Source organism: Bos javanicus, chromosome 6 (assembly GCF_032452875.1).
Source record: "Bos javanicus breed banteng chromosome 6, ARS-OSU_banteng_1.0, whole genome shotgun sequence".
NCBI lineage: Eukaryota > Metazoa > Chordata > Mammalia > Artiodactyla > Bovidae > Bos > Bos javanicus.
This window is the reverse complement of record NC_083873.1, coordinates 98,576,098-98,600,968: the sequence shown is the minus strand read 5'-3', so window position 1 is coordinate 98,600,968 and position 24,871 is coordinate 98,576,098. Positions and strand designations below refer to the sequence as shown.

The 24,871-nt window shown below is 41.6% G+C and overlaps 1 protein-coding gene across 6 annotated transcripts in view; it reads right to left on the bottom strand.

Annotated features, from left to right (window-relative positions):
* Positions 1-24,871, bottom strand: part of GPAT3 (glycerol-3-phosphate acyltransferase 3) — an 80,111-nt gene that overhangs the window by 42,012 nt on the left and 13,228 nt on the right. The window contains exon 1 of one of the 6 annotated variants that reach the window (XM_061420682.1): positions 3,685-10,890. The exons of 4 other annotated variants lie outside the window; for them this stretch is intronic. In XM_061420682.1, coding sequence (XP_061276666.1) covers positions 3,685-3,766 — 82 coding nt within the window. In that variant the 5' untranslated portion in view covers positions 3,767-10,890. Of the gene's footprint in view, positions 1-3,684; positions 10,891-24,871 lie in introns of those variants that run through there. One more of the 6 variants, XM_061420684.1, reaches the window with a different exon arrangement.

Here is a 24,871-nt window from a genome sequence, read left to right as displayed (position 1 = left end):
AATGACACAGGTATTCTCATACTCAATTTGGATGAGTATGGAACTGGATTATTTTCAGTGAATCACGAGACAGAGGCACTGATGTCAGTCTGTCCTATGACTTGTGCCGCTTAACTCTGAACGCTTGGTTTAAGGTAGTCAGTTAAGGAGCAATCTTGTCAAAATCTGTTTGGCATAAAGAGACTAAAAATAGTTTTGCTGATGATTATAATTCCAATTCTAGGAAACTGTCACAAGAAAATAATCAGAAATGCAAGCAAGAGTGTTTACTGTAGCATTTTCCATTATAATCAATCCAGACAACGCAAGGTAGTACATCCTTTAAAAAAAAAAAAAAAAAACCTATAATGTTAAGTGAAAAAAGTCAGGATCTAAAACTCTGGTTTACTCAACTCTATGTCAAGAAGAAAAAAATTAAGAGGTTACTCTGGGCTGTTAGGTTTTCCTCTTTATACTGTTTATTGTACTTTCCGTAAAGAAAATAATTCAAAGATTTTTCAAAGTAGTGTAAGTTTGATAAATCGAAAAATGACTAATACCACCCACTTCTAACCACGTAATAAAAATAATAAATGAGACGATCTTCAAAGAATAAAAAGCAGCTGCATACACTGTGACATGGCTATCCATCTGTCCCTATAGGGCGTACCACAAACAAATTTATGTCCAACTTTAATTAGAAAAGCCAAGAATTCAGATGTTAAATTCCCTGAAAGAGATCGCCTTTGATTTCCTCACTTTTCCATTTCCTAGGAAATCAATGAGGACAGTGGAGGGAGCTATGTTATCTACCTGCTGGAGAACTTGGATGTATATCCAAAGAAGCAGCTATAATATACCCATTTTCTTTTTTCTGAAAGAACTGCAGCATAATGGAGTAGAAAATAAAGAGGACCTGAAGTCCAAAGTCCAGTTCTATTAGGACAACCACCAGGTAGCTCTATGTCCAGGTGTAACTGATAAGTCACCTAACTTGGTGTCCTCCTCTATAAAATGGGGATGGAGAGCGGTTGGGAAAGTGTTTAGTATCCTTACAAAGACTAAAGTTTTCTGATTTTACTTTTGGGATTTGGGGTGGGTTTTCTTTCAATTTTGCCCATAGCAAAGCTAATACCTAACCACCTTAAGAATGAGAGCACTAAAGTAAGTTCTTGAATGATCATTAGATTATCTTCTTAGTCCAAGTAGTTTAATCTTTCTTCATCTCTGCAAAGGGTTTCATCAGTATTAGAGAATAAACCAGCGTTCTAGTGAAATACCCTCATGTTCTGTAGGTACTGCAGTACCACTGAGAACGGGTTACTCTATCCAATATGGCCAATATTTAGCAGTACAAGAGTTTCGTTATTTACCAATGTACAGATTTTTTTTTTTTTTTAAGTCTAGAGGGGAGAGGTGACCAGTTACTTGGGAAATCGCTGAATGAAACACACTGGAGACAGGAGTGTGTGTGTGCTTAGTCGCTCAGTCATTTCTGACTCTTTGTGACCCCATGGACTGTGGCCCACCAGGCTCCTCTGTCCATGGGGATTCTCCAGGCAAGAATACTGGAACAGGTTGTCTTTTCCTTCTCCAGGGGATCTTCCAGATCGAACCCAGGTCTCTGCATTGCAGGCAGATTCTTTACCATCTGAGCCACCAGCCCTTCTAAAAATAAGCTTTTTCAGAGGACTTCCCAGGTAGTGCTAGTGGTAAAGAATTTGCCTGCCAATGCAGGAGACACAGGTTTGACACCTGGGCCAGGAGGATCTCACTGACAAGGAGCAACTAAGTCTTTGTTGCACAACTATTCAGCCTGTGCTCTAGAGCCCAGGAGCTGCAACTCCTGAGCCCACGTGCAAACTACTAAAGCCTGCGTGCCCTAGAGGCTGTGCTCCACAAGAGAAGCCACCGAAATGAGAAGCCCACACACTGCATCTGGAGTGTAGCCCCCGCTCCTGCAACCAGAGAAAAGACTGCGCAGCAACGAAGAGCCAGCACAGCCAAAATTAAATAAGTAAACAAATAATTTTTTTCATTAACTAAACATTTACCAACTTAGATCATTTCCAAACATCAGAAGAAATAGATAATTCAGAGTAATACATGACAGGTGATATTTTTAGAGTTAGCTTAATGCAAAACAATAGATACTATATTATTTAAGGATACATACATGTATGGGAGGGGGGGCTTCCCTGGCAGCTCAGCTGGTAAAGAATCCACCTGCAATGCAGGAGACCTGGGTTCGATCCCTGGGTTGGGAAGATCCCCTGGAGAAGGGAATGGCTACCCACTCCATGGGGTCACAAAGAGTCGGACATGACTGAGCTACTTTCACTTCACTTCATTTCACATGTATAGAGGAATTATGAAAATATGCATAAAAATAATAAACATGAAATCAGAGTAGTAGTTTCAGGGGTTGGCTGCTGCTGCTGCTAAGTCGCGTCAGTCATGTCCGACTCTGTGCGACCCCATAGACGGAAGCCCACCAGGCTCCTCTGTCCCTGGGATTCTCCAGGCAAGAACACTGGAGTGGGTTGCCATTTCCCTCTCCAATGCATGAAAGTGAAAAGTGAAAGTGGGAAAAAAAAGAAAAAAAGTGAAAGTGAAGTTGCTCAGTCGCGCCCAACTCTTAGCAGCCCCATGGACTGTAGCCTACCAGGCTCCTCCGTCCATGGGATTTCCTAGGCAAGAGTACTGGAGTGGGCTGCCATTGCAGGGCTATATAAATACATATCAAACTAGCACAGATGTTTCAATATTGGGTTTTTATTGTCTTTAAGGAAATCTCGCTATTGTTAATAAATTAATCCTGATCCTTCAGAGTGACCCCAATTCTTAAATTGATAAAACCGTGATTCTAGGAGCTATTTCCTTTTGTTTTACAAGTTAACTTCAAAAAAGGAAAGCCACAAACATTTGAACTTTGTCCTTACACCAAATGCTTCAGCCAACCCGACAAGGTTCATGTTTGGGATAAAGATAAAATTACAACAACTATCTCCATCTAATGCAAGAGATTAATTGCACAAGCTTCCTATGCCCCCTGCCTCAGGCAAGTCATTGGGACATAAATAATACCAGCTATGACAGGCCTGTTAAAAAAAATGGAGGCTTAAGTTAAAACCATCTCAAATATAATTAACTCTAAATTAGCTGAGTCAACCCTTGGAATAACTGCCCATTTATAAGTCATGCTCGTTTTTCCATCTTGCAGCTGTAAAGTATGTTTTCTGGGTCAGCGATTACTACAGAAAATCAGGGTCTACTACACATCAGAAGTGGATATAACCGGCTTATGTACAGAAACTGATCCTTAACCTACCAATGAGCTGTATTCCAAACGTCAGAAGCTCAGAGTTTAAAACACTCTCTCATGGAAACTTTGTGTGAATTAGTCTGTGCCGGGGTCCAGCCCCGGCTAATCCAGGGTATTCAAAGGAGAGACGGCATAGGCGACCTATTTATTTAAATATTTATCAAAGATATAAAGAGTAATAGAATGAGGATAGCTCAGTGAGGAAATTCAATGGAGAAAAGCGGCTGAAATAAGGATAGCTCAGTAGGAAAATTCAGTGAAGAAAAGCGGCTGAAATAAGGATAGCTCAGTAGAAAAATTCAGTGAAGAAAAGAGGCTGAGTAGCTTGGTTTACGCGGGAGACCAATAAAACTTCAAGACAAGAAGTTTGCACCACTTACGTAGGCTGCAGGCGTCCTTCCGTTCTCCCGAAGGAGAGGAGACACTGAGGCCTCCCCGGTCGGATCTTAGAAGCCCTGGCATAATTAGCAAGCATGGCGGGTTCCGCACTCCAGATGGAGACTCAGCCAGAATTTGGGAGAGAGAGCGACATGGGGAGACCAAGTTTCAGTGAACAAGGCCCGCACTTTATTTTCCAAAGTAGTTTTTATACCTTAAGTTGCGCATAGAGGATAATGGGGGAAGGGGTGGAGTCATGCAGGGACAGCAGTTCCTGGTCCTAATCGAAGCCAGGCTTTCAGACTTATCATATGCAAAAGTTCAGGTGAATTACATCATCTTCTGGCCAGGAGGCCTGTTAACATTTTAAGAAACTTATCTTTCTCTAAAGGTGATTATTCCAAAGTCAGGCACCAGCCTCCAAAAAAGCATTGGACAAAGCTGCATTCCTATAGGGCAAAGGTGAGGTGGGCTCAATCAAGAAAAGAATTAACTCAAGGGTCCAAGGTTACAAACATTGAGGCTACTACTTACATTTCTATACACCCATTATATCAATCAATACACTGCCAAGGACACAGTAGGTAAGGAGTATGGAGACTTAGCAGCAAACATTGGCCCAATAAGTGAAAAACCTTTCACCAATACAATTTCTAATCAATCTTTTAACTACTCAAAGGAATCTGTGTTTAGACAGTTTAGAACATCTCCTGCCTCTCACAGTTGGGAGGCTCTGAACAATCACATGTGGTGGCCGGAAAAACCTATTCAGGCAGGCTAGAGGATTTCCAAAGGAGTTTGTAGGTTGAAACACTGTCACACCCAGGAATTATTAACTGGAGCTGTAAGCTAACTCTTTCTTCAGAGAGAGGTAGTGGGGGACGGCCCCTGTAAAGTCAGAGGTGTAGGTGAAAGCACAAAGCAGAAAGTAGGCAGACTCTGGTTTTGGGGGTAGATGCTCAAGAATTTCCAGGGGGACTCCTGAGGCTCGATCCCGCCTATGCGTATGCCGAGCCTCCTTCCTCATGACCTTTGCCACGGAGGAGTTCCTCACGCTGGCTCCCGGCAGTGATACAATTCCAGTTGAGCTATTCCAGATCCTGAAAGATGATGCTGTGGAAAGTGCTGCACTCAATATGCAATATGCACTCAATATGCAATATGCCGGCTCCCGGCAAGTCTGTTTGAGCTGGAATCCTATACAAGCAAAGTCTACTTAACTCAAAATATACGTGATCACAGATCATGCAGTACCAGTACCATGAAATTGGTACTTGGAGTACTTTGGCCTCCAATACTTTGGCCACCTGATGCGAAGAACTGACTCATTGAAAAAGACTCTGATGCTGGGAAAGACTGAAGGCAGGAGGAGAAGGGGATGACAGAGAATGAGATGGTTGGATGGCATCAAGGACTCAACGGACATGAGTTTGAGCAAGCTCCGGGAGTTGATGATGGACAGGGAAGCCTGACGTGCTACAGTCCATGGGGTCACGAAGAGTCCGACACAACGAAGCGACTGAACTGAACTGAACCATGAAATAGAAATTTCCTTTAGCACTATTTCCACAAGAAATTTAAAAATTAAATCTAGTTTGGAATTAACAAAAATAAAAAATTCCTCATCCTGTAGGGACTTAGAGGAGGCAACAGGAGGACTTTCTGGGGCACGGGTAATGTTCCATTTCTTGATCTAGATGAGAGGTTCATGGTACATTTATTTTGGGAAATACATCAAGTTGTACAGTTATAATTTTGCACCCTTGTCTGTGTATATTATGCTTCAATTTTTTAAGAAAAATCATACTTGAGACCTGCTGCACAGTATGGCCTATGGTTAACAATACTGTATTGTACACTTTAAATTTGTTAATAAGGTAGATCTTATGTTGAGTGTTTCCACAACTATGGGAAAAAAGGAATCGAAGGAGACAGTATCTGTTAATCCTCTATTTTCATGATTTATCTATTACGGGGCTAAGTAAATACTACTTCCCTTTAAAAAAAAGTTTACTCTGTATTTGTGTGTGTGTATTCAGTCGTTCAGCCATGTCTGACTCTTTGTGAGCCAAGCCCACCAGGCTCCTCTATCCACAGGATTTTCCTAGCAATAATACTAGAGTGGGTTGCCATTCCCTTCTCCAGGGGATCTTCCTGACCCAGGTAGCAAACCCACATCTCCTGAATTGCAGGCAGATTCTTTTACCACTGAGCCACTGGGGAAGCCCTTTACTCTATAGCCCCCTACCCAATTATTAAGCAATTGGGCAGGAAGGAGTCTATCTGTCTCAGTACCAAATCCTGTTAAAAAGGTTGTTTTTCTGCTATGAGGAGCTCCTCTGAAGGGCTCTGGTCTCAGCAAGGAAGCCGGTCCTACATTCTTCCCTCCCCTGCCCCAACATCCTTTCTGATCCATAAATGCAATCTGCTTGATTAAAGAGACCAAGGTAAAGTAGCTGTAAAAACTATACGCTGTCGGGTTTCGGAGAGTGGGTTGAGTCAGAGCTGCTGGGATTAAAGAGCAGAAATATTCAGTGCCAAGCCCCGGAGAGATAAGACCCATGCTTAGTCACTTAGGCGTAGTTCAAGGTCCTGATGCAATGCTAGCAGGCCAAGGCCAAGGTTTCCTGAAGAGACCACTGAGTCTGTCCTCGTGCGTCTTCAGTTCATTAATCATCACAGATATTAACACACTAACCAGTGCACCAACTACGCAGTCACGCAACCGCACAGCTTTCTAGTCCACTTTTTGTCACCCTTTTTCAAAATAATTTATCTGTAATATGACAAGGCAAAGCTTGAGACATACCACGTGCAAAAAATTCACTGGGCCGTTAGTCAAAATACAATTTCCAGCACATAATTTAGACCATTTGACTGTGCTTTTTCATAGCAAATTCTTTGTGTTCCTGATGACAACTCCCTTCCTTCTTAAGTATCTTTTAAAATCCAGTTTACTGTTATCAACTTAGTTAAGTATAATAATGGTACCTGGATTATATTTTTTAAAAGTGAAGTTTTTGAGGTGCATGCATACTAAGGTACTTAGAGGTAAAATGACATAGTATCTAGATTAGTTTTAAAATACTTTTGTAAAAAAAAGATAAAATACTTCTATAGAAGGACATTCACTAAGGTGAGAATATGGTGTTTTTGATTGTTTGTCTGTATTCTCTGATTTTCTACATTGCTTACATATTGCATTTCTAATTAAACTTTTAATGAAAAAAAAAAACTTCCGCAAAGGAAAAACTGAAAAAAAATGACAGATGAAACAAATCCTTGTTGAATTTGGGTGATGGGTATAATGGAATTAATTGTACTATTCTCTTTACTTTTTAAAAATGAATACTAGATATATATATATATATTTTAATGTGTCTAAAAACTCATTTGAAAAGTCAATTTAGCTGGGAATCAATTTCCTCATCTAAATCAAAAGCACTCATTCATTTGCTCATTCAGTCATTACAGAGAGAGTGCCAGGCCAGGAACTAAAATATACAGAAAGGAGAGGAAAAAAAAAAAAATTTGAACTAACTCAGTAGTTCGCAACCTTGGCTGCACATTAGACTATCTTTGGTATCTATAAAAATACAGATGTGAGTATGTGCTCAGTCCCTTTGGTCGTGTCCAACTCTTTGCGACCTATGGACTGTAGCCTACAGGCTCCTCTGTCCATGGGATTCTCCAGGCAAGAATACTGGAGTGGGCTACCATATCCTCCTCTAGAAAAATACAGACACAAGGGTCCAATCCCAAATCTAATAAACTAATTTCTGGACTTCCTTGGCGGTCCAGTGCAGGGGGCACAGATTTTATCCCGGGTCAGGGGACTAGGACCTGACGTGCCATGTGATGAGGCCAAAAAAAATAAAATAACTACCTTTTTAAAAATATATAGGAATAGATGAAAAATTATAAGGAAAGACATCAAAATATTAGGTCTTCTCTGAGTAACAGGATTTCATGTGGGGGATTTTTTTAAATTTTCTTATTTATACATTTGCCATGTCTAATTTTTCAATTAAGCATATGGATCATTTTACATGGACTTCCCAGGTGGCTCAGTGGTAAAGAATCTGCCTGACAATGCATGTTCGATCTCTGGGTAGAGAAGATCACCCGGAGGGAACCCACTCAAATATTCTTGCTTAGAGAATCCCATGGACAGAGGATCCTGGCAGGCTACAGTCCACGGGGTCACAGAGTCAGACGCAACTGAGCAACTGAGCACACACATCATTTTACATAGTGAGAGAAAAGTACTTAAAATGCTGTTTTTAATAAAATGCTGTTTTTAAAAAAAACAAAACGAGATATGTACTACTACTTACCCACCACAATGGCTATAATTTAAAAAGCCCAAAATACCAAGCACTCAAGAGATTATGGAACTCAGGCCCAGCTCTGAGAGTGCACAACCATCTTGGAATACCACTTAGCAGTTTTCAACAGTTAAAACACACTTGCTTACCCTATGACCCGGCAATCTTGCTACAAGGTGTGTACAAAAAACCAAGTAAATAGGTTCACAACAATGGTCACAGCAGCTTTATTCCTAATGGCTACAAACTTTAAAATACCCAAATCTCAATCAACACAATAATAGGTAAGCAAATTAGTATGTATTTGTATGCAAAGAAATGTGTGCGTGCAAAGTCGCTTCAGTCATGTCTGACTCTGTGAACCTATGGACTGTAGCCCGCCAGGCTCCTGTGTCCATGGGATTCTTAAGGCAAGAATACTGGAGTGGGCTGCTGTGCCCTCCTCCTCCAGGGGATCTTCCCGACCCAGGGATGGAGCCAGCGTCTCTTAAGTCTCCTGCATTTGCAATGACAGATTAGTTCTTTAAAAATGAGGGCCATGTGGGAAACCCCATATAAAGAAATAGTCCACAGCAGTTAAAAAAAAAACAAACCCACTGATTCATGCCATGATAAGGAGAAATTGCACAAACATTATGCTGGGTGAAAAAATGGATACAAAACAGCCCGAACAGTATGATTCCATTTATGTGAATTTCAATAAATGGGAAAAACTAAATGATGATGACAGAAATCAAGAGAGGTTACAGCAGGGACTGAGGGATGAGTGATGTCTCCTAGAGCGGGGCCTGCAAGAACCTTGAGATGATGAATACTATCTTTAGTTGAATCTGGGGGGTAGTCACATTGGTCTACAAACATGTAAAAGTTCATCTTGTTGAACAGCTGGTGTTTGTACAGTTTAATGTATCCTAATTATGCCTCAGGGGGTTTTTTTGTTTTTTTTTTAAGAGTCTTCACAGGGACTTCTCTGGTGGTCCAGCAGTTAAGACTCCACGCTCCCAACTCAGGGGACATGGGTTCAATCCCTGGTCAAGGAATTAAGATCCCACATGCTGTATGGTACATGGTGTGGCCAAAAAAAAAAAAGTCTCCACAGCTTTCAGCTTTTAGCCTCTCAATTAGAGGCTCTAGACAATCATACCTACACTTCCCATGGATACTTTTGTCTTCTTTCCTGAACTAAAAGACAGCTGACATTTATTGAGTCTGGCTTCCTGGCTTCCTGATGCCAGACTGTGTGCTAAACCCTTGACACATGCACTGACGGAATCCTGGGAGGTACTGTCTATTATCCCCATTTCGCAAATGAGGAAATTAAGACTCAGAGTGATTAACTTGCCCAGGGCCATGGGGAGAAAGAGGAACAGAACCAGGATTTAAAAACCAAGCTTGTGACTCCGAAACCAAATGTTCCCTCATATCCTAAGTTTCCAAATTCCATGTTACTCTGTCCAACACTTGATCATTCACAAACCTCAAAGACATAATTAAGATCGTCCCCCATCAACTCCACATCAGCCTAGTTTTTCCTTGCTAAACAGAAGCCCTACTCGAGTAGCAGTTCTTCTTAATATCTCTTCTACCTCTGAAGGAAGAAATGGAACTTCGATACGGGAAAATCTGTAAGTGGCCTCCATCTGCCATTAATCTGGACACACGCTTGTCACTAACTGAACCAGGCTCAACTGTCTTTCCCAGGAAGCCTGAATTCAAGTTACTGTTTTGTTGTTGCTTTTTTTAACAGGGGCAGGAATCTTTACAGATTGGAGCACATCTGGTTAGGTCTTCCCACTACAAGTCCAACAAAGAACAGCCCCCGGGCAGTGTTCTATTTAATACTCCCTTAGTTTGTAGTTCGGCCAGACTCAAGTTCTCTGAGGAGGCTATTCTGTCCAGTTTATGACTCAGCACACAGATGTCCTCCCTGTATCTTTCCTCTTCAAGTCCTCTCTGAGGCAGAGGCAGCTGCCCCATGTATCTTGCAGATTAGTCAAGGTTTAAAAAGGATAATCATCCCTGACGCTTATTGCTGTCGCTAAGGTATATTCTAAAATTGTCAACATCTGTTATATTAACAGAGGTACAGTAACCTGTACTGTCACCCAGCCAAGTTTTGTAGAAAATAGCCTCTCTTTTGGTCCCAATAAATAACGTGCTACATCCTCAGCCATGACTGTACAATGAATTCAAGGTCTCTGAGCCAAAGACAGATGGACCATGCTGTTAACAAGAGTAAGCCTCAGTTTCCTCACCTGCACAGACCCTTCGAAGCTCCCACATTTACTTTTGAGTATTATTTTTCTTAAAGAGAAAAATAAGACAGTTCCAAACTGTCTTAAGCGTCAGGCCCCCACAAAACCTGGATTGGCCCCCACCTCTGAATCACATTATTATTTTGTTGCTACAAGTGACAGATTAATGTTAACACACTTACTCTACAACCTAAAACAGTTGTGCATGCTCAGTCGCTATAGTCAGGTCAGACTCTGTGACCCCACAGACTGTAGCCTGCCAGGCTCCTCTGTCTATGGGATTTTTCCGGCAAGAAAACTGGAGTAGATTGCCATGTCCTCCTCCAGGGGATCTTCCCGATCCAGGGATTGAACCCACATCTCCTGCATTACAGACGGAGTTTTTGCTGCTGAGCCACCAGGGAAGCCCCTTAAAATGGTTTAGAAGAAGAAATACTTAGGATTGAGAGAACCACATTATTACCAATAAGTATTAGAACACTGAGATTTCATACACATTAACATCTTTCTCTTCAGTTCAGTTCAGTTGCTCAGTCGTGTCAGACTCTTTGTGACCCCATGAATTGCAGCACACCAGGCCTCCTTGTCCATCACCAACACCCAGAGTTCACTCAAACTCACGTCCATCAAGTTGGTGATGCCATCCAGCCATCTCATCCTCTGTCGTCCCCTTCTCCTCCTGCCCCCAATCCCTCCCAGCATCAGAGTCTTTTCCAATGAGTCAACTCTTTGCATGAGGTGGCCAAAGTACTGGAGTTTCAGCTTCAACATCAGTCCTTCCAAAGAACACCCAGGACCGATCTCCTTTATAATGGACTGGGTGGATCTCCTTGCAGTCCAAGGGACTCTCAAGAGTCTTCTCCAACACCACAGTTCAAAAGCATTAATTCTTCGGCACTCAGCCTTCTTCACAGTCCAACTCTCACATCCATACATGACCACTGGAAAAACCACAGCCTTGACTAGACAGGCCTTTGTTGGCAAAGTAATGTCTCTGCTTTTGAATATGCTATCTAGGTTGGTCATAACTTTCCTTCCAAGGAGTAAGCGTCTTTTTAATTTCGTGGCGGCAGTCACCATCTGCAGTGATTTTGGAGCCCAGAAAAATAAAGTCTAACAGTTTCCACTGTTTCCCCATCTATTTCCCATGAAGTGATGGGACCAGATGCCATGATCTTAGTTTTCTGACCTATTATTGATATTTTATCTATCTGATGGTCAAATTAACAGATGTACTTTTAAGAGGAGGAGTTGCCGTTTGCTCGGTCATTTGGATGTTGTTTTAAGGTCTGAAGTTTCTGTCTTGTTGGAAATGGAGAGATTGGTAAAGACAAAAAGCAAAAATGTGAAAACAAAATCACTGCACAGAAGTCTCACAAGTGTCCCTGCTTTAGAACTAGACTCATGTGCACCACAAAACAGAACCATAAAAAGAAAAGGGGGCAAGGAATTTCCTGGTGCTCCAGTGGTCAGGACTTGGCACTTTCACAGCCAAGCACCTGGGTTCAATCCCTGGTGGGGGATCTAAGATTCCACATAGATACTTCAAGCTGCACGGCCAAAATAAAAAGGGGTGGACAAAATCAGAACTTATCATGAAGCTATCACTATCATATACATGGTATGTGCTAAAAATAAGTGCTGACTTAGCACTTCTTCTGGTTTCCTAAGCGCTACTCTATCACGATGGCCTAGTTTTTTAAAAAAGCTTTAGAGTTATGAAATTATGCTCTTGTAGTAACGTTTCCCCAGTTGGCACATTTAAGAGTTACATTCAACTTTTCTTTTCTTTTTTACATAAAAAGGATAAAGTTTACTTTAAACACCTATATATCCCATCAGTTAATCCAAGCAAGAAAAATAAGGACAGGGGAGAAAGTCACATAAATATGAAATAAGAATTTACAAAGATGAAATTACAAAGTAGAGAAGCCTGTACATGGAAACAAGAAGCCTTGCAGCACAACTAAAGCCCCTGTGTGATGCAAATAGGGGAAGCCTACAGGCAGCAATGAACACCCAACACAGCCAAAAAGGAGGAAAAAAAGAAATAGAAAGTATAAAAGGAATAAGAAACAACTTTGCACAAAGTCCTGGAAAATTCAATAAGCTAAGCAAAAGTGTTGGCTTTCTAACTGAAAAAAAAAAAAAAAAAATTACTAATACTGACACCAAGAGATGAATGCTCTAAAGAGAACCATTTGCACAAATGAAATAAATGTGGGAGTAAAGAAACTTTATCAGTCCCAGACCCAAACTGTTTTTACAAGGAATTCTACCAAACCTTTAAATCTGAGAAGAAAGGGGACAAGGGAAAGAAGGGAAGGAGGGGGGGAAAGTAAGTTGGTATGTAATACATTAACCTCAAGTATAAGGATCAATTGCAAAAAGTCCTAACTTCAATTTTGGCAGACAGTTTCTAGCACATCATGGTCAAGCAATGTTTAGTCCATAAACTCAGATGACTCAGATATTATGCTATTAATGTAATTTATTCATCACCAAAATGCTGAAAAAAGATTAAAACTTCAACATTTGTTCTTGACTTACAAAACAAGCACCAAGAAGTATTTACCATAAGATGGTAAACTAGATCAAGCCCAGCCTGATGCTTACTGGGCAGACACTGGAGGCCTGTCTCCAGTAGGCATGACAACTAACAGCACTGCTAGTCAACACTGTCCTGAAGCAGCAGCCAGCACAATTAGACCAGGGAAAGAAATGAAGTATAAAGTGGAAAAGAGGGACTTTGCTGGCAGTCCAGTGGTTAAGACTCCACACTGCCAATGCAGGGGGCACGGGTCTGATCCCCAGTCAGGGAACTAAGACCCAACATGCTGTGTGATGCAATCAAAAAAAAAAAAAAAGAAAGAAAATAAACTGGAAAAGAAATAAAATACAGACTAAAGTTGAATCATAGGTGGCAAAACTATCACTATTTGACAATAAAATAACTGCATACCTGGGGGGAAAAAACAAGGAAATATGAAAATCTACATACAGTAGGAGAATTCTTATTTGAGTATATCCTCTGCCTTTACTGAAATCAAAAGCTTTCCAATATACAAACAACAACCGGTTAGAAGATATGATGGAAGAAGATGCTCCATTTATAATATCAGCTAGAATTATAAACTTAAGAGGAAATGTATACTATCTAAGGAAAACTTTCAAACACCTCTGGACGATTAAAAAAAAAAAAAAAAACACCTAAATAAATGGAAAGATCCAATATCCTTGGAGAGGAAGACTCAACACTGATAATTTCAAACCACCCTCAGGAAATTTATAAATTTAACACAATGCTAATAAAAACAGATGTTGTATTTCCTCTTGATCACAGACAAGCTAAATCTCAAGATCATATGGGTCAAAAGCAAGAATTATCACAACAGTTTTCTGTAAGGAAAAGTGACCAAACAGCAATCCCTACCAGATATTAAAACAATCTGTTAAAAATGTCAATAATTAAAGCAACATACCCGTGCAAGAGAAGACAAGTAAATGTTACAGAACAGAAAGTTCAGAAATAGATCCAAAAATGTACTAGAACACAGGAAACTATGAAGGACGCATCGAAAATCAGTTGGGTAGAGATGGGCTTTTTAATAGGGAGTTGGCAACATCTGGATAGTCATCTGGACAAACAGACCAGCATAAATGAATCAAAGATTTAAGTTTTTTTAAAGCCATAAAAGTAATCAAAGAAAACATTAGGTAAATTCCCTTAGGACTTGGCAGAGGGAAAAATCTTTCTACTACAAAACTCAAAATCCAGATGCTATAAAAAGAAAATACTGATAAGTGTGACTACATAAAGATGAAAAATAATGTAAGACACATGATAAGCAAAGGACAAAACACAAACTGCAAACTGAAAGCAGTACTTTTATCTCCGCAGAGACAAAAACTAACCACCTGAATGCATGAGAAGATCCTAGATGTCAAGGTGAAACAGAAATCAAGAGAAATAGAAAAGTGGCAAAAAAAAGAAAAATGACCAAAGATGGGAGTAGACAGTTCCCAGAAAAACAAATACAAATGGCCCCTAAAAACAAACCAAGTACCAAATCACACTCTCCATAAAAGAAATGCAAATTAAGACTAAAGGATTTCAGGACTTCCCTAGTGGTCTAGTGGCTAAGACTTCACCCTCCCAATGCAGGCGGCCCTGGTTGGATCCCTGGTCAGGGAACTAGATCCCACATGCCTCAACTAAACATCTTGCAGGCTGCAACAGAGCTCGAAGATGTGCGTGCTACAACTAAGACTCCTCGCAGTCAGTCAAATAAATTAATTAATTAAAATTAAGGGGGAAAACGTATCAGTGGGCAGAGAAATACAGAGAGAAAATATAAAGTCAGAACCCCCCCTCCTCTGAATTTCCACTCTCTCTGCTCGTATTCTCTTCCCTGGTGAATCCTTATTTGGTTCATTTATCTCTTCCTGCTCCTTTTCCATTTTTCTTTTTTCTCTAGCCTCAATAAAATGTCTTTCACTGAGTGAGTTCACTCAGTCCACCATTTCAACTTCCACCCTCTGCAAATAACTCCCAAATGCGCAACTCTAGTCCTGACTCCTACCCCAAGGCTCACATTTTATAATATATGGCTGCCCAGACCCTCTACCTCCGCACCAGCCTCATGGCTCTGGTTCAAAGCCCCTTTACCTTCCAGAATGACTTTCCATCTACCACCATCCTTTCTCCACTTCCCCCACCCTCTTCCTGTCTAGCCCCACTTCCACAAAGCTACCAGATTTGTTCTGAGTTTAATTAAATAATCTCCTGGCCTGGCATTCAAGATCTTTCAGAACTAAAACATCCAATCTCGATTCTCTCCACCTCCAACTCATCTTCCCTCATCCTAGCTCCAGCCTGGCTAGGCCCCTAGTTCTTAGGCCCTTAATATCTCTTAGACTTCCCTACACTTCTGTCTTTGCTTACAATTTCTTCCACCTGATACTCTTTTTCCCCAAAATCACTCAAAATTCTTCACATCAGCGGAACTCCATTTTCCCCTTTTCATTTTCCTTGAGCCCATAAACCACCAATCCCACTCATTATATGATGCAGGCATTGTTTTAACTGATTATCTGCAAAGACAAGGAGGGGAAAGACTATATTTCATCAAACTTACAAAATATCACTTATAAGTTTCTAAATCTAAATCCGTTCAGTAGTCCAGTTCAGTCACTCAGTCATGTCTGACTCTTTTAGACCCCATAGACTGCAGCACTGCCAGGCCTCCCTGTCCTTCACCAACTCCCGGAGCTTGCTCAAACTCATGTCCATCGAGTCAGTAACGCCATCCAACCATCTCATCCTCTGTCATCCCCTTCTCTTCCTGCCTTCAATCCTTCCCAGCATCAGTCTTTTCCAATGAGTCAATTCTTCACATCAGGTGTCCAAAGTATTACAATTTCAACTTCAGCATTTAAATCAGGCTTTTACTACAACTAAATCAGGCTTATACTAAAAAGACACAATGGCTGGCTTGCCCTGTGAAGATGAGGATAGGGACTTCCCCGGCGGTTCAGCGGTTAAGAATCCTCCTGCCAATGCAGGGAACACAAGTTCGATCCCTGATCCGGGAAGGTCCCACATGCTGCAACTAAGCCCATGCACCATAACTAATAAGCCTGCGTTCTAGAGCCCATGAGTCGCAGCTACTGAAGCTGATGTGCCTAGAGCCCGTGCTCCACAACAGAAGAAGCCACCGCCATCAGAAGCCCACGTGCCACAACTAGAGAGTAGCCCCGTCATCATCACAACTAGAGAAAGCTGATGCACAGCAACAAAGACCCAGCGCAACCACAAATAAATAATAATTTTTTTTTAAAAAGATAAGGGTGAAATGGCAAAGCAATGTCCTGCCTTTAAAAAAAAAAAAAAAGAAAAGGATGTCCGCTCTTTTTGTTGATTACAAAATGCCGGTTTTTCTCTTGCACAGGTACTCTGAGATGCAAGCTTCCCTACTAATTAACGATCTTGGGCACAGGCTCGTTGAGAGGGGCACCAGAGGCTAAGCTGAGAACTGCCGCGCTGGGATTTCACAACGCCTGCTGGTGTCACACACTCAGTAACTGTTGCAGAGGATCATGTGGGTTGCCACTGACTGGCAAGAAAACTCACTGTGTGAACATATGAGTCACTGAAAATGGGGACGTTCATTTTTTCAAGTATATCTGTGCAAATGCTGTGGCAGAAGCAGGAAGAGGAAGGAAGGGGATTCAAGTTTGCATGAAACACTAACAGATACCAACTTAATAAACAAAAAGTTTACCACACTTGGGGGAAAAAAACAACACCACCAAGCCTCTACAAAGACTTGGAGTACTTTACATAGTCTACCAAGCGGGTGCACGCTATAAATCACACACAGCCAACATCTGCACTGTCTATCCAATCTTAATCTCCTTTCTTTCTCCCTTTCTAGGGATGGTCTCTGGAATTCATTATCAATTTCCATTTTGCTTAAACCAAGAGACCACTGGTTACAAAGGGATATCTGAAATCACCATCCATAACAATCTTTTCTCTTAGAACTTGAAGAAAGGTGTCATTCGCTATGTATTTGCACTGTCTCCAAAGTACAGTAAGTCCCCTACATAACTTTCAACTTGCGAACTTTCAAACAGGAACACGTGTTTGCAGGTCCATCCACGTAAGTTAGTTCTATTTGAGGAGATACAGGACCCAAACACAGAACAGTACAAGACGAGTAAGCAGTGTTCAGAATGCAATCCAGTGCCACTGGGTCACCCAGGAGAAGAGAAAAAATAGCTGCTACCCAGATGGGAAAAAAGTGGACACAGTGACAGATTTTATTTTCTGGGGCTCCAAAATGACTGCAGACAGTAACCGTAGCCACGAAATTAGAAGATGCTTGCTCCTTGGAAGAAAAGCTATCACAAACCTAGACAGTGTATTAAAGAGCAGAGACATCATTTTGCGGACAAAGGTCCATATAGTCAAAGCTATAGTTTTTCAAGTAGTCATATACAGATGTGAGAGTTGGACCATAAAGACGGCTGAGTGGTGACAAAGACATCATCACTTAGTGATGTCTCCAGGGTCACAGGAAGATGAACATGGTCCTAGACTGGCCAAAAAGTTCATTTGGGTTTTTCTGTAACAGTGTATGGAAAAACCCAAATGAACTTTCTGCCAACCCAACAGAATGCATTTGTTGACCCTGTTATTTGGGATTAAGATAGAAGCAAAAGTTCTGCTGAAATAAATGTTCTATTTTCCTGATTTCTACATGGTTCATATATCTATGATAGAGTAATTTGCCATTTTCATTGTGAGTAATTTTCTATTAGTGTCTCGGTTATCAAGACTAAAAGCACTAAGCCAGAAGTACTGGAAATGTACTTGCAGCCTCTTGAGAAACATGGATGAGAAAACCTACCATGATTTCCATCATTATATCCCTCAGTACTTCAGAAACGTACAAAATAGCCAATACTGATTATAAAATGGGAGGATTTTAGCCCCAGATATATAATCATGGAATGAATTATGTATTTATACCCATTTCAAGGCATCAGTAGAGTAGAAGTATGGACACTGTAATCGGTTGTCAACTGACACTGCAGAGAAACCAACAGGCATTTGGAATAACAGGCATAGTTTCATTTTAACAACTAACATTTTAACATCTCATTCAATACACTGTCGACTCATATTTTGACTGACACACATTATTCATTGCTTTGGACATAACTAATCAGATTAAACAAGAAATTCCACAACACAAAGTGTCCATAAAACTTCATCATCAAATGAACCATTAATTCAATTAAAATGTCAGTCTTAGGGTTTGGCATTTATGTACAGTAGCTTTGATCATAATGTTGAATAGTCTGAAAAGAGTCATTTCTTTAAAATTTCTGTTGATGTCTTGAGATTGAAATGTCATGAGTTTCCTAGGATGTGACAAAGCCAACACCCAGCAGAGGAGTTTCCATTTGTGCAAGAGTCACCTCAACCTTCAAAGGGAGAATCAGAAGACGTTGACCAGACAGGCTGGTAAGGAAGGCATGGATTAGGGTAGGGAGTGGTGGCAAGGGGTTTTGAGTAGGAAAGACAAATTGAGATTCCTTTCCAGGCTGCCTTTGACTAGTGACATGATCTGAAGCAAGTTACTTGAGCTTCTTCATCTATAATTTTCTCATCTATAAAATGAGGATTAAGAAAATATTGTTTAGTTGCTAAGTCGTGTCTGACTCTTTTGAGACCTCATGGACTGTAGCCAGAATACCAGAGTGGGTTGCCATTTCCTTCTCCAGGGGATCTTCCCGACCCAGGGATCGATTCCACGTCTTCTGCCTTGCAAGGTGGGTTCTTTTTACCACTGAGCCACAGGGGAAGCCCTAACAAGACATTATCTTGACATAAGCAATGTAAATAAAGTTTGCACAACGGAGTCAGTGTTTAACAAAGATTATCATTATTATTGATAGGTTCTTACCTATAAGGCAGAAACAGAATGGAAAAGCTTTGGCATTTTGATCAGGGTTTTCTCTGTGGTGTAGGGTGGCCAAAAGGGGTGTGGTGGGTGGGGAAGCTGGTTTTAGGAATGCTTCTAAAATAACAAGCTGCATTTTAAATTTGATGAGTCCCCAATGAGATGTCCACCCCTCCCAGCAGTAGAGAACTCTAAATAAACAGGAGACGTGCTCTTGAGTTGACTGTCTTATCATCTGATCCTACATTCTTTTCCCTCTCAGAGTCCTTGAGTCTTCGTTTACACCCAGCTGTTTCAAATCTCATAATTCTGAAATGCAGATCCCTTCTTCTAAACAACAGAGGGAATTGGGATAAAGAGAGCGAAATCACCAACAAGACTTCCAACAGCTGAGGGTTTGTTGTTGTTTAGTCACTAAGTTGTTTCTGACTGTTTTCTGACCCCGTGGACTACAGCCTGCCAAGTACTTCTGTCCATGGGATTTCCCAGGCAAGAATACTGGAATGGATTGCCACTTCCTTCACCAGGGGATCATTCCAACCCAGGGAAGATCCACTGTGTCAAACCTGTGTCTCCTGCATTGGCAGATTCTTTACCACTGAGCCACCCGGAAAACACAGTCCAACTCTGTGATTCCATGGACTGCAGCCCGCCAGGCTCCTCTGTCCATGGAATTTCCCAGGCAAGGAAACTGGAGTGGGTTGCCATTAGATTAAAAATCTGCTTAGATTAGGTACTTTTTTTTTTTTTATGGCTGATTCTTATTGATGTTTGACAGAAAACAAGAAAATTCTGTAAAGCAAGTATCCTTCATTTAAAAAATAAATAATTTTTTAAAAAACAAATTTAAAACAAAACCTAATTTCACAGAAAATAGGGACAGGGCACAGGGCAAGTCATCCACTTTGTTACAGCTATATGAAAAGGAGAACAATCTTGAAAAATAATAGAGTATGTTTTATGGGCTAAAACATACTGGAAAAACTGGTTTCTTAGGCTAGGAGCCTTCCTCTCTGTGATGTATGGATCAAATTGCTCTTTTCCCACCCATCCCTCACCGCGCAGTTAAGACCATTAGTTTGCTCTGACGTCCTGTCTTCTCTTTCCTGCCAAAACCACTCCATCCCGCTTACTCACTGTTGGCCAGAATAACATGCACAGTCATCTGCGTTCAGAGGTAAGAGAGTAAAGATTCCTCTAAAAGAGGAAGTCTATTTTCATCGGATGACGAGGTAAACTTTGAAGGAAGATTCCCTCCACTCGCCTCTCCCTTTCCTTGAAGAACCTGCCGCCTCCTCTCCCACCATCTAGTGACCCCGCTAACCCTGTGGTTTTCATGCCTTACCTCGCATACCATCTCCCCCCAAACCAGTCGCCACAAACTGGAGAAATCAAGTTCTGCTCCTTTGAGGGGCTACTGGTTAGAACACTAAATAAATTATTCCAATGAGAGTGGGTACCGATAGATTAACATATTATTCACTAAGAGAAGTGGAAGGCGGGGTGGGGGAGAAAGGGGAGGATTTTGCCCCCAGGGGACAGTGGGCAATATCTGGGTTGTCACATTAACAATGTGTTAGTGTCACCTAGTGAGTAGAGACCCGGAACCCTATGCAGGACCGCTCCCTGTAACAAAGAATGATTCAGCTTCAGAGAGGGCAGAGCCTTCATTTGGGGCTTCCCTGATGGCTCAGTTGGTAAAGAATCTGCCCACAATGCAGGAGACCCTGGTTCAATTCCTGGGTCGGGAAGATCCCCTGGAGGAGGAAACGGCACCCCACTCCAGTACTCTTCCCTGGAGAATCCCATGGACAGAGGAGCCTGGTGGGCAGTAGTCCATGGGGTCACAAAGAGTCGGACACGACTAAGCAACTGAACAACAAAATGTCAGTAGTACTAAGGTTGTGAAACTCCGCTCTAACTCAGTTACTAGCGCCTCTGTTCCACAGGTTTAAGTTTAAATTCCTGGCACTGGGCATACTGACTAGAGATGAATTTTGGAGCTTGAATCCATCAGTCACACCCCTGAGATAAGTGTCTGTTTTCTAGTCACATAAAACTCGTTCCATTCATCAGACTACAGACTCTAGCTGAATGATTATTGATATTAATAACTTATTTGATTGGTTTTCTTAACATGTATGTTTAAAATACAAGTTTAACCAAAACATACGAGTTCAACAAAGAAAAGAAACCCACTGGCCTATCTGCTTCAATTATTTTTTAAAGAAAAAATCATAGGTACAGTTAAAACCCACCTCTCCATCTGACCTTCCTTCTAGCTGATGTATCATTTCCATAAGTATTTTATTACTAATCGACATAAGACCAATCTCTCATCAGTTGTGTCTGACTCTTTGCGACCCCAGGGACTGTATATAGCCCACCAGGCTCCTTCATACTAATTGACATACATCTACATAAATATATAGTTTAAGGTACTTAAACCTTATATCTGTTTAAGGTACTGAATTTTAAATGAATATTATCATACTGTATATTCATTTTCTCTCAACGTTGTTTGAGATTTGTCTATTTTGTTTTCTTCATGCAAATCCATTTAATTCATTTTGATTGCTGTACAGTATAAATAAAGCACCTTATATAATCTTCCCTCCCCAGGAATAACTGGGTCGTCTCCACATTTCCACGTTTCCATGCATTCATAACATGTCTCCTAACACATACATGCTGAGTTTGGATAGCTTTGATATCACAGGAATTGAGGAGTTAACAGGTAATAAGTAGGTCTTCAACTTTGCTACAAATTGCCAAATTGTCCTCCAAAGTGTCGCTAAACTAAGTTGTCATTATAGCTCAGCGGTAAAGAATCCCACATGCCTTGTAGTATGGCAAGAAGAAAAAAAAAATTGAGGTGAAATTCATCTAACACCAAATTCACTATTTTCAAGTGTCTAATTCAGTGGTATTTAGCTCATTCACAGTGTGCAGCTGCCCCTCTATTTGGTTCCAGAACATTTTCATTCCCACCAAGGGAGACTTGAACCCGTGAAACAGTCACTCCTTACCCCTCTACCCCAGACCCTAACTGTATTCTGTGTCTATGGATTCATCTCTCCTGGTCAATTTATATAAATGGAATTACAGGGCTTCCCAGGTGGCTCAGTGGTAAAAAATCCACCTGCCAGGCAGACCCGGGTTCAAACCCTGGGTCTGGAAGATCCCCTGGAGAAGAAAATGGCAACCCACTCCAGTATTCTTGCCTGGGAAATCCTATGGATAGAGAAGTCTGGTGGGTTACAGTCCACAGGGTCACATAGAGTTGGACACAACTGAGCAATGAAACAGCAACAACTACTACTACTACTAATAATAATGTTGTACTGGTATCAACATGGTTAGTCAGTTCTCACAAAAGAATTCCAAATGTGAATGAAATTAGTGGGAAACATTAGTGGGGCTGAATTCTCCTTGAACAGGTACATAAGAAGCTTCGCCACAGCATTTTGTCCTTTGTGTATGTTCGGGAGAAGGGAGAGGTGGAGTCGGGGTGCTGAGGGGCAAGAGATGTAGGAGAGAAGAAAAATTTAGCCCAGGGGCTTAATTAACGGTAAGCCACGTGGCCCCATGGAGAAGGCAATGGCACCCCACTCCAGTACTCTTGCCTGGAAAATCCATGGATGGAGGAGCCTGGTAGGCTGCAGTCCATGGGGTCGCACAGAGTCGGACACGACTGAAGCGATGCAGCAGCAGCAGCACATGGCCCCAAATCCTTGCTGGAACAGAGCAAGGTGGAGGGCCGGAGGAGGCAAGTATGTTTCCCCACTGACAATAATGCTGAGTCAGGCCAGCAACACGCACCACGGAACAAAGCCAGCAACACGTACCAGGGAACACCAGCAGGTGTGAGCCACAGCCTCTACATGCATTGTTTGTGACTCACTCCCCAGGTAAGGGCAACTGCAGGCACTTAATTCCTGCCTGTCAACATTCAGTTGGTAATCATCACGGTGTCCTAGCACCATAAGGCAATTACAGTGGAATTTATCTTGAGTCGTGAAAATGACATAATTAATGACATTCATTTTAATGACAATCACAGTTACTGACTCCTTCCAGTCTGGCAGTCTAAATCCTGGAAATCAGATACCCAAAGAAAGAGGCAAGTGGCTTCTTATAGTCCAAAGGTCCCTTCCACTATTTATAACAAAGTAAAATAAAAGTTGTTAAAAATCACATTCCAGGGTTCCAAGGAGATGCATTTGTCCTCTGGCTAGAGCACAGCTGATGCAAAGAAACCAAGACTCTTATTTTACCTTCTAGCACATCAGCTCTCAGGGAAGAAAAACTAGGTTAGAGGGCAACTCTATAGTCTCCACTTAAGATGAATGCTTCCTTTATAACACAGTTACTTGAAGGGAGGAGAAAATTTATATTCACCACTGTTTTAACACTAACCCTAACCTAGAAGAGGAATGTGCAATGACAGAGCTTCTTAAAGAGCCTCTTCATGATTATATTTAAAGCTCAATGAGTTAAGACAGCGTTTTAATAAAAGTCATGGTAGAGTACAGTCAAGGACGGCAATGAAGTATTTAAGCACAAAGATAACACTTCTCAAAGTTCAGCTTTCAATCAGCTTATTCAATAAAGGCACAGAAAAAATATTGGGGTGGCCAAAAAGTTCATTTGTGTTTTTCCATAAGCCGGTACAGAAAACCTGAAAGAACTTTTTTGGCCAACCCAATACAGTACAAGAGGGGTTTAGCTGGAGAGGGAGATTTGAAAAGTGTTTCCAAAAATGTGTTTCACCAAGTAAGAGTGGCAGAGAGAATTTTTGGATGCAGAAAATAAACATAACTCTCATCCCTGTTTAGCTCATCTCTTCCTCTCGGTTCCCCAAATTTTTCATCAGCACTACATCATTTGGACATCTCAAAATCATACCCACACCCCCGGCCTGTGGCCTGCCAGTGACCCTTGCCTAAACTCTGCCCGGCTCAACCCTGACTTGTGCTCTAGTTGGCCACGGGACAGAGGCAGGATGTTCTGAAGGCAGGAGATTGCACCAGCCAGACACATAAGTGCTCAAGGTTTCATCACCCTCTGCCTCTGTCTAGGACTGTGACACTACCTCCCGGCTGACTCCAAGCAGCAGAACGTATCCACAGAGGACACACCCTGCCACCGGGTGACCCAAACAGGACATAAGTCAGGAGGAGAGGGGCATACCAAGCACAGTTGTGGGATTAACAGAGGCGAAAGCAGCACATGGCAGAGCCTACATGAGACCTCACATCATCCTCTGCTTATGCAGCTACTTGAGCATTTATTGCAGTGGGCTGTCGGATGCCCGTCTCCCCACAGGAACCGAGTCTTAATCACCTATGGATCCATTGTCAGCCTCACTGGCAACAGATGCTTGGTCTCTGCAATAGTCAATTCCCAACTGCACAGGCTGAAAAGGAAGAGCAGCCACTCCGAAGGAAACAGGACAAATTTTGTAGACATCAAAAGTGTTTGATGACATCAAAAGAGTCAACAGATGACTCTCAACCACTGTGATGTGTATTTTCCCCTCCTGCTTACTTCCACGGTCTCCTGGAGGTCCCCAGGAAAAGGCAAAGAAAAAGAGCATGACAAAAATAAAGAAATCCAAGTGGAAATATTCATTCCCATTATGCTGAAAAAACTAAAACAGAGAGTTCCCTGGTGGCCCAGGGGTTGAAAATCTGCCTTCCAATGCAGGGCACTCAGGTTGGACACCTGGCCCAGGAACTAAGACCTCACATGCATTGGGGCAACTAAGCCCGTGTGCCTCAACTAGAGAGGCCTAAGTGCTGCAACTAAGGCCCGACACAGCCAAAAACAAATAGTTTTCACAAAACCAAAACAATGCTGCACCCTTACCTAGTGAGTTTAATCCTCTTAACTACCAAATTGAAACACTTTGTGCTCTTTTAAATTCATGGCCCAAGACATAGGCCGCCGCCACGCCAATCTATAGGGTCCCAGAGAATTTCATCCAAGGTCAACAACAGCCCAAAGTCTCATCGAGTACAACAAAAAATCAGCAATAAAGTTTCTTCTCTCCTTAAATCACAGGACGCACATTTAAAGAGAACCCAGAAAAAAAAGTTACTAGGTCGTTTAGTGCCGTTTAGTCGCTAT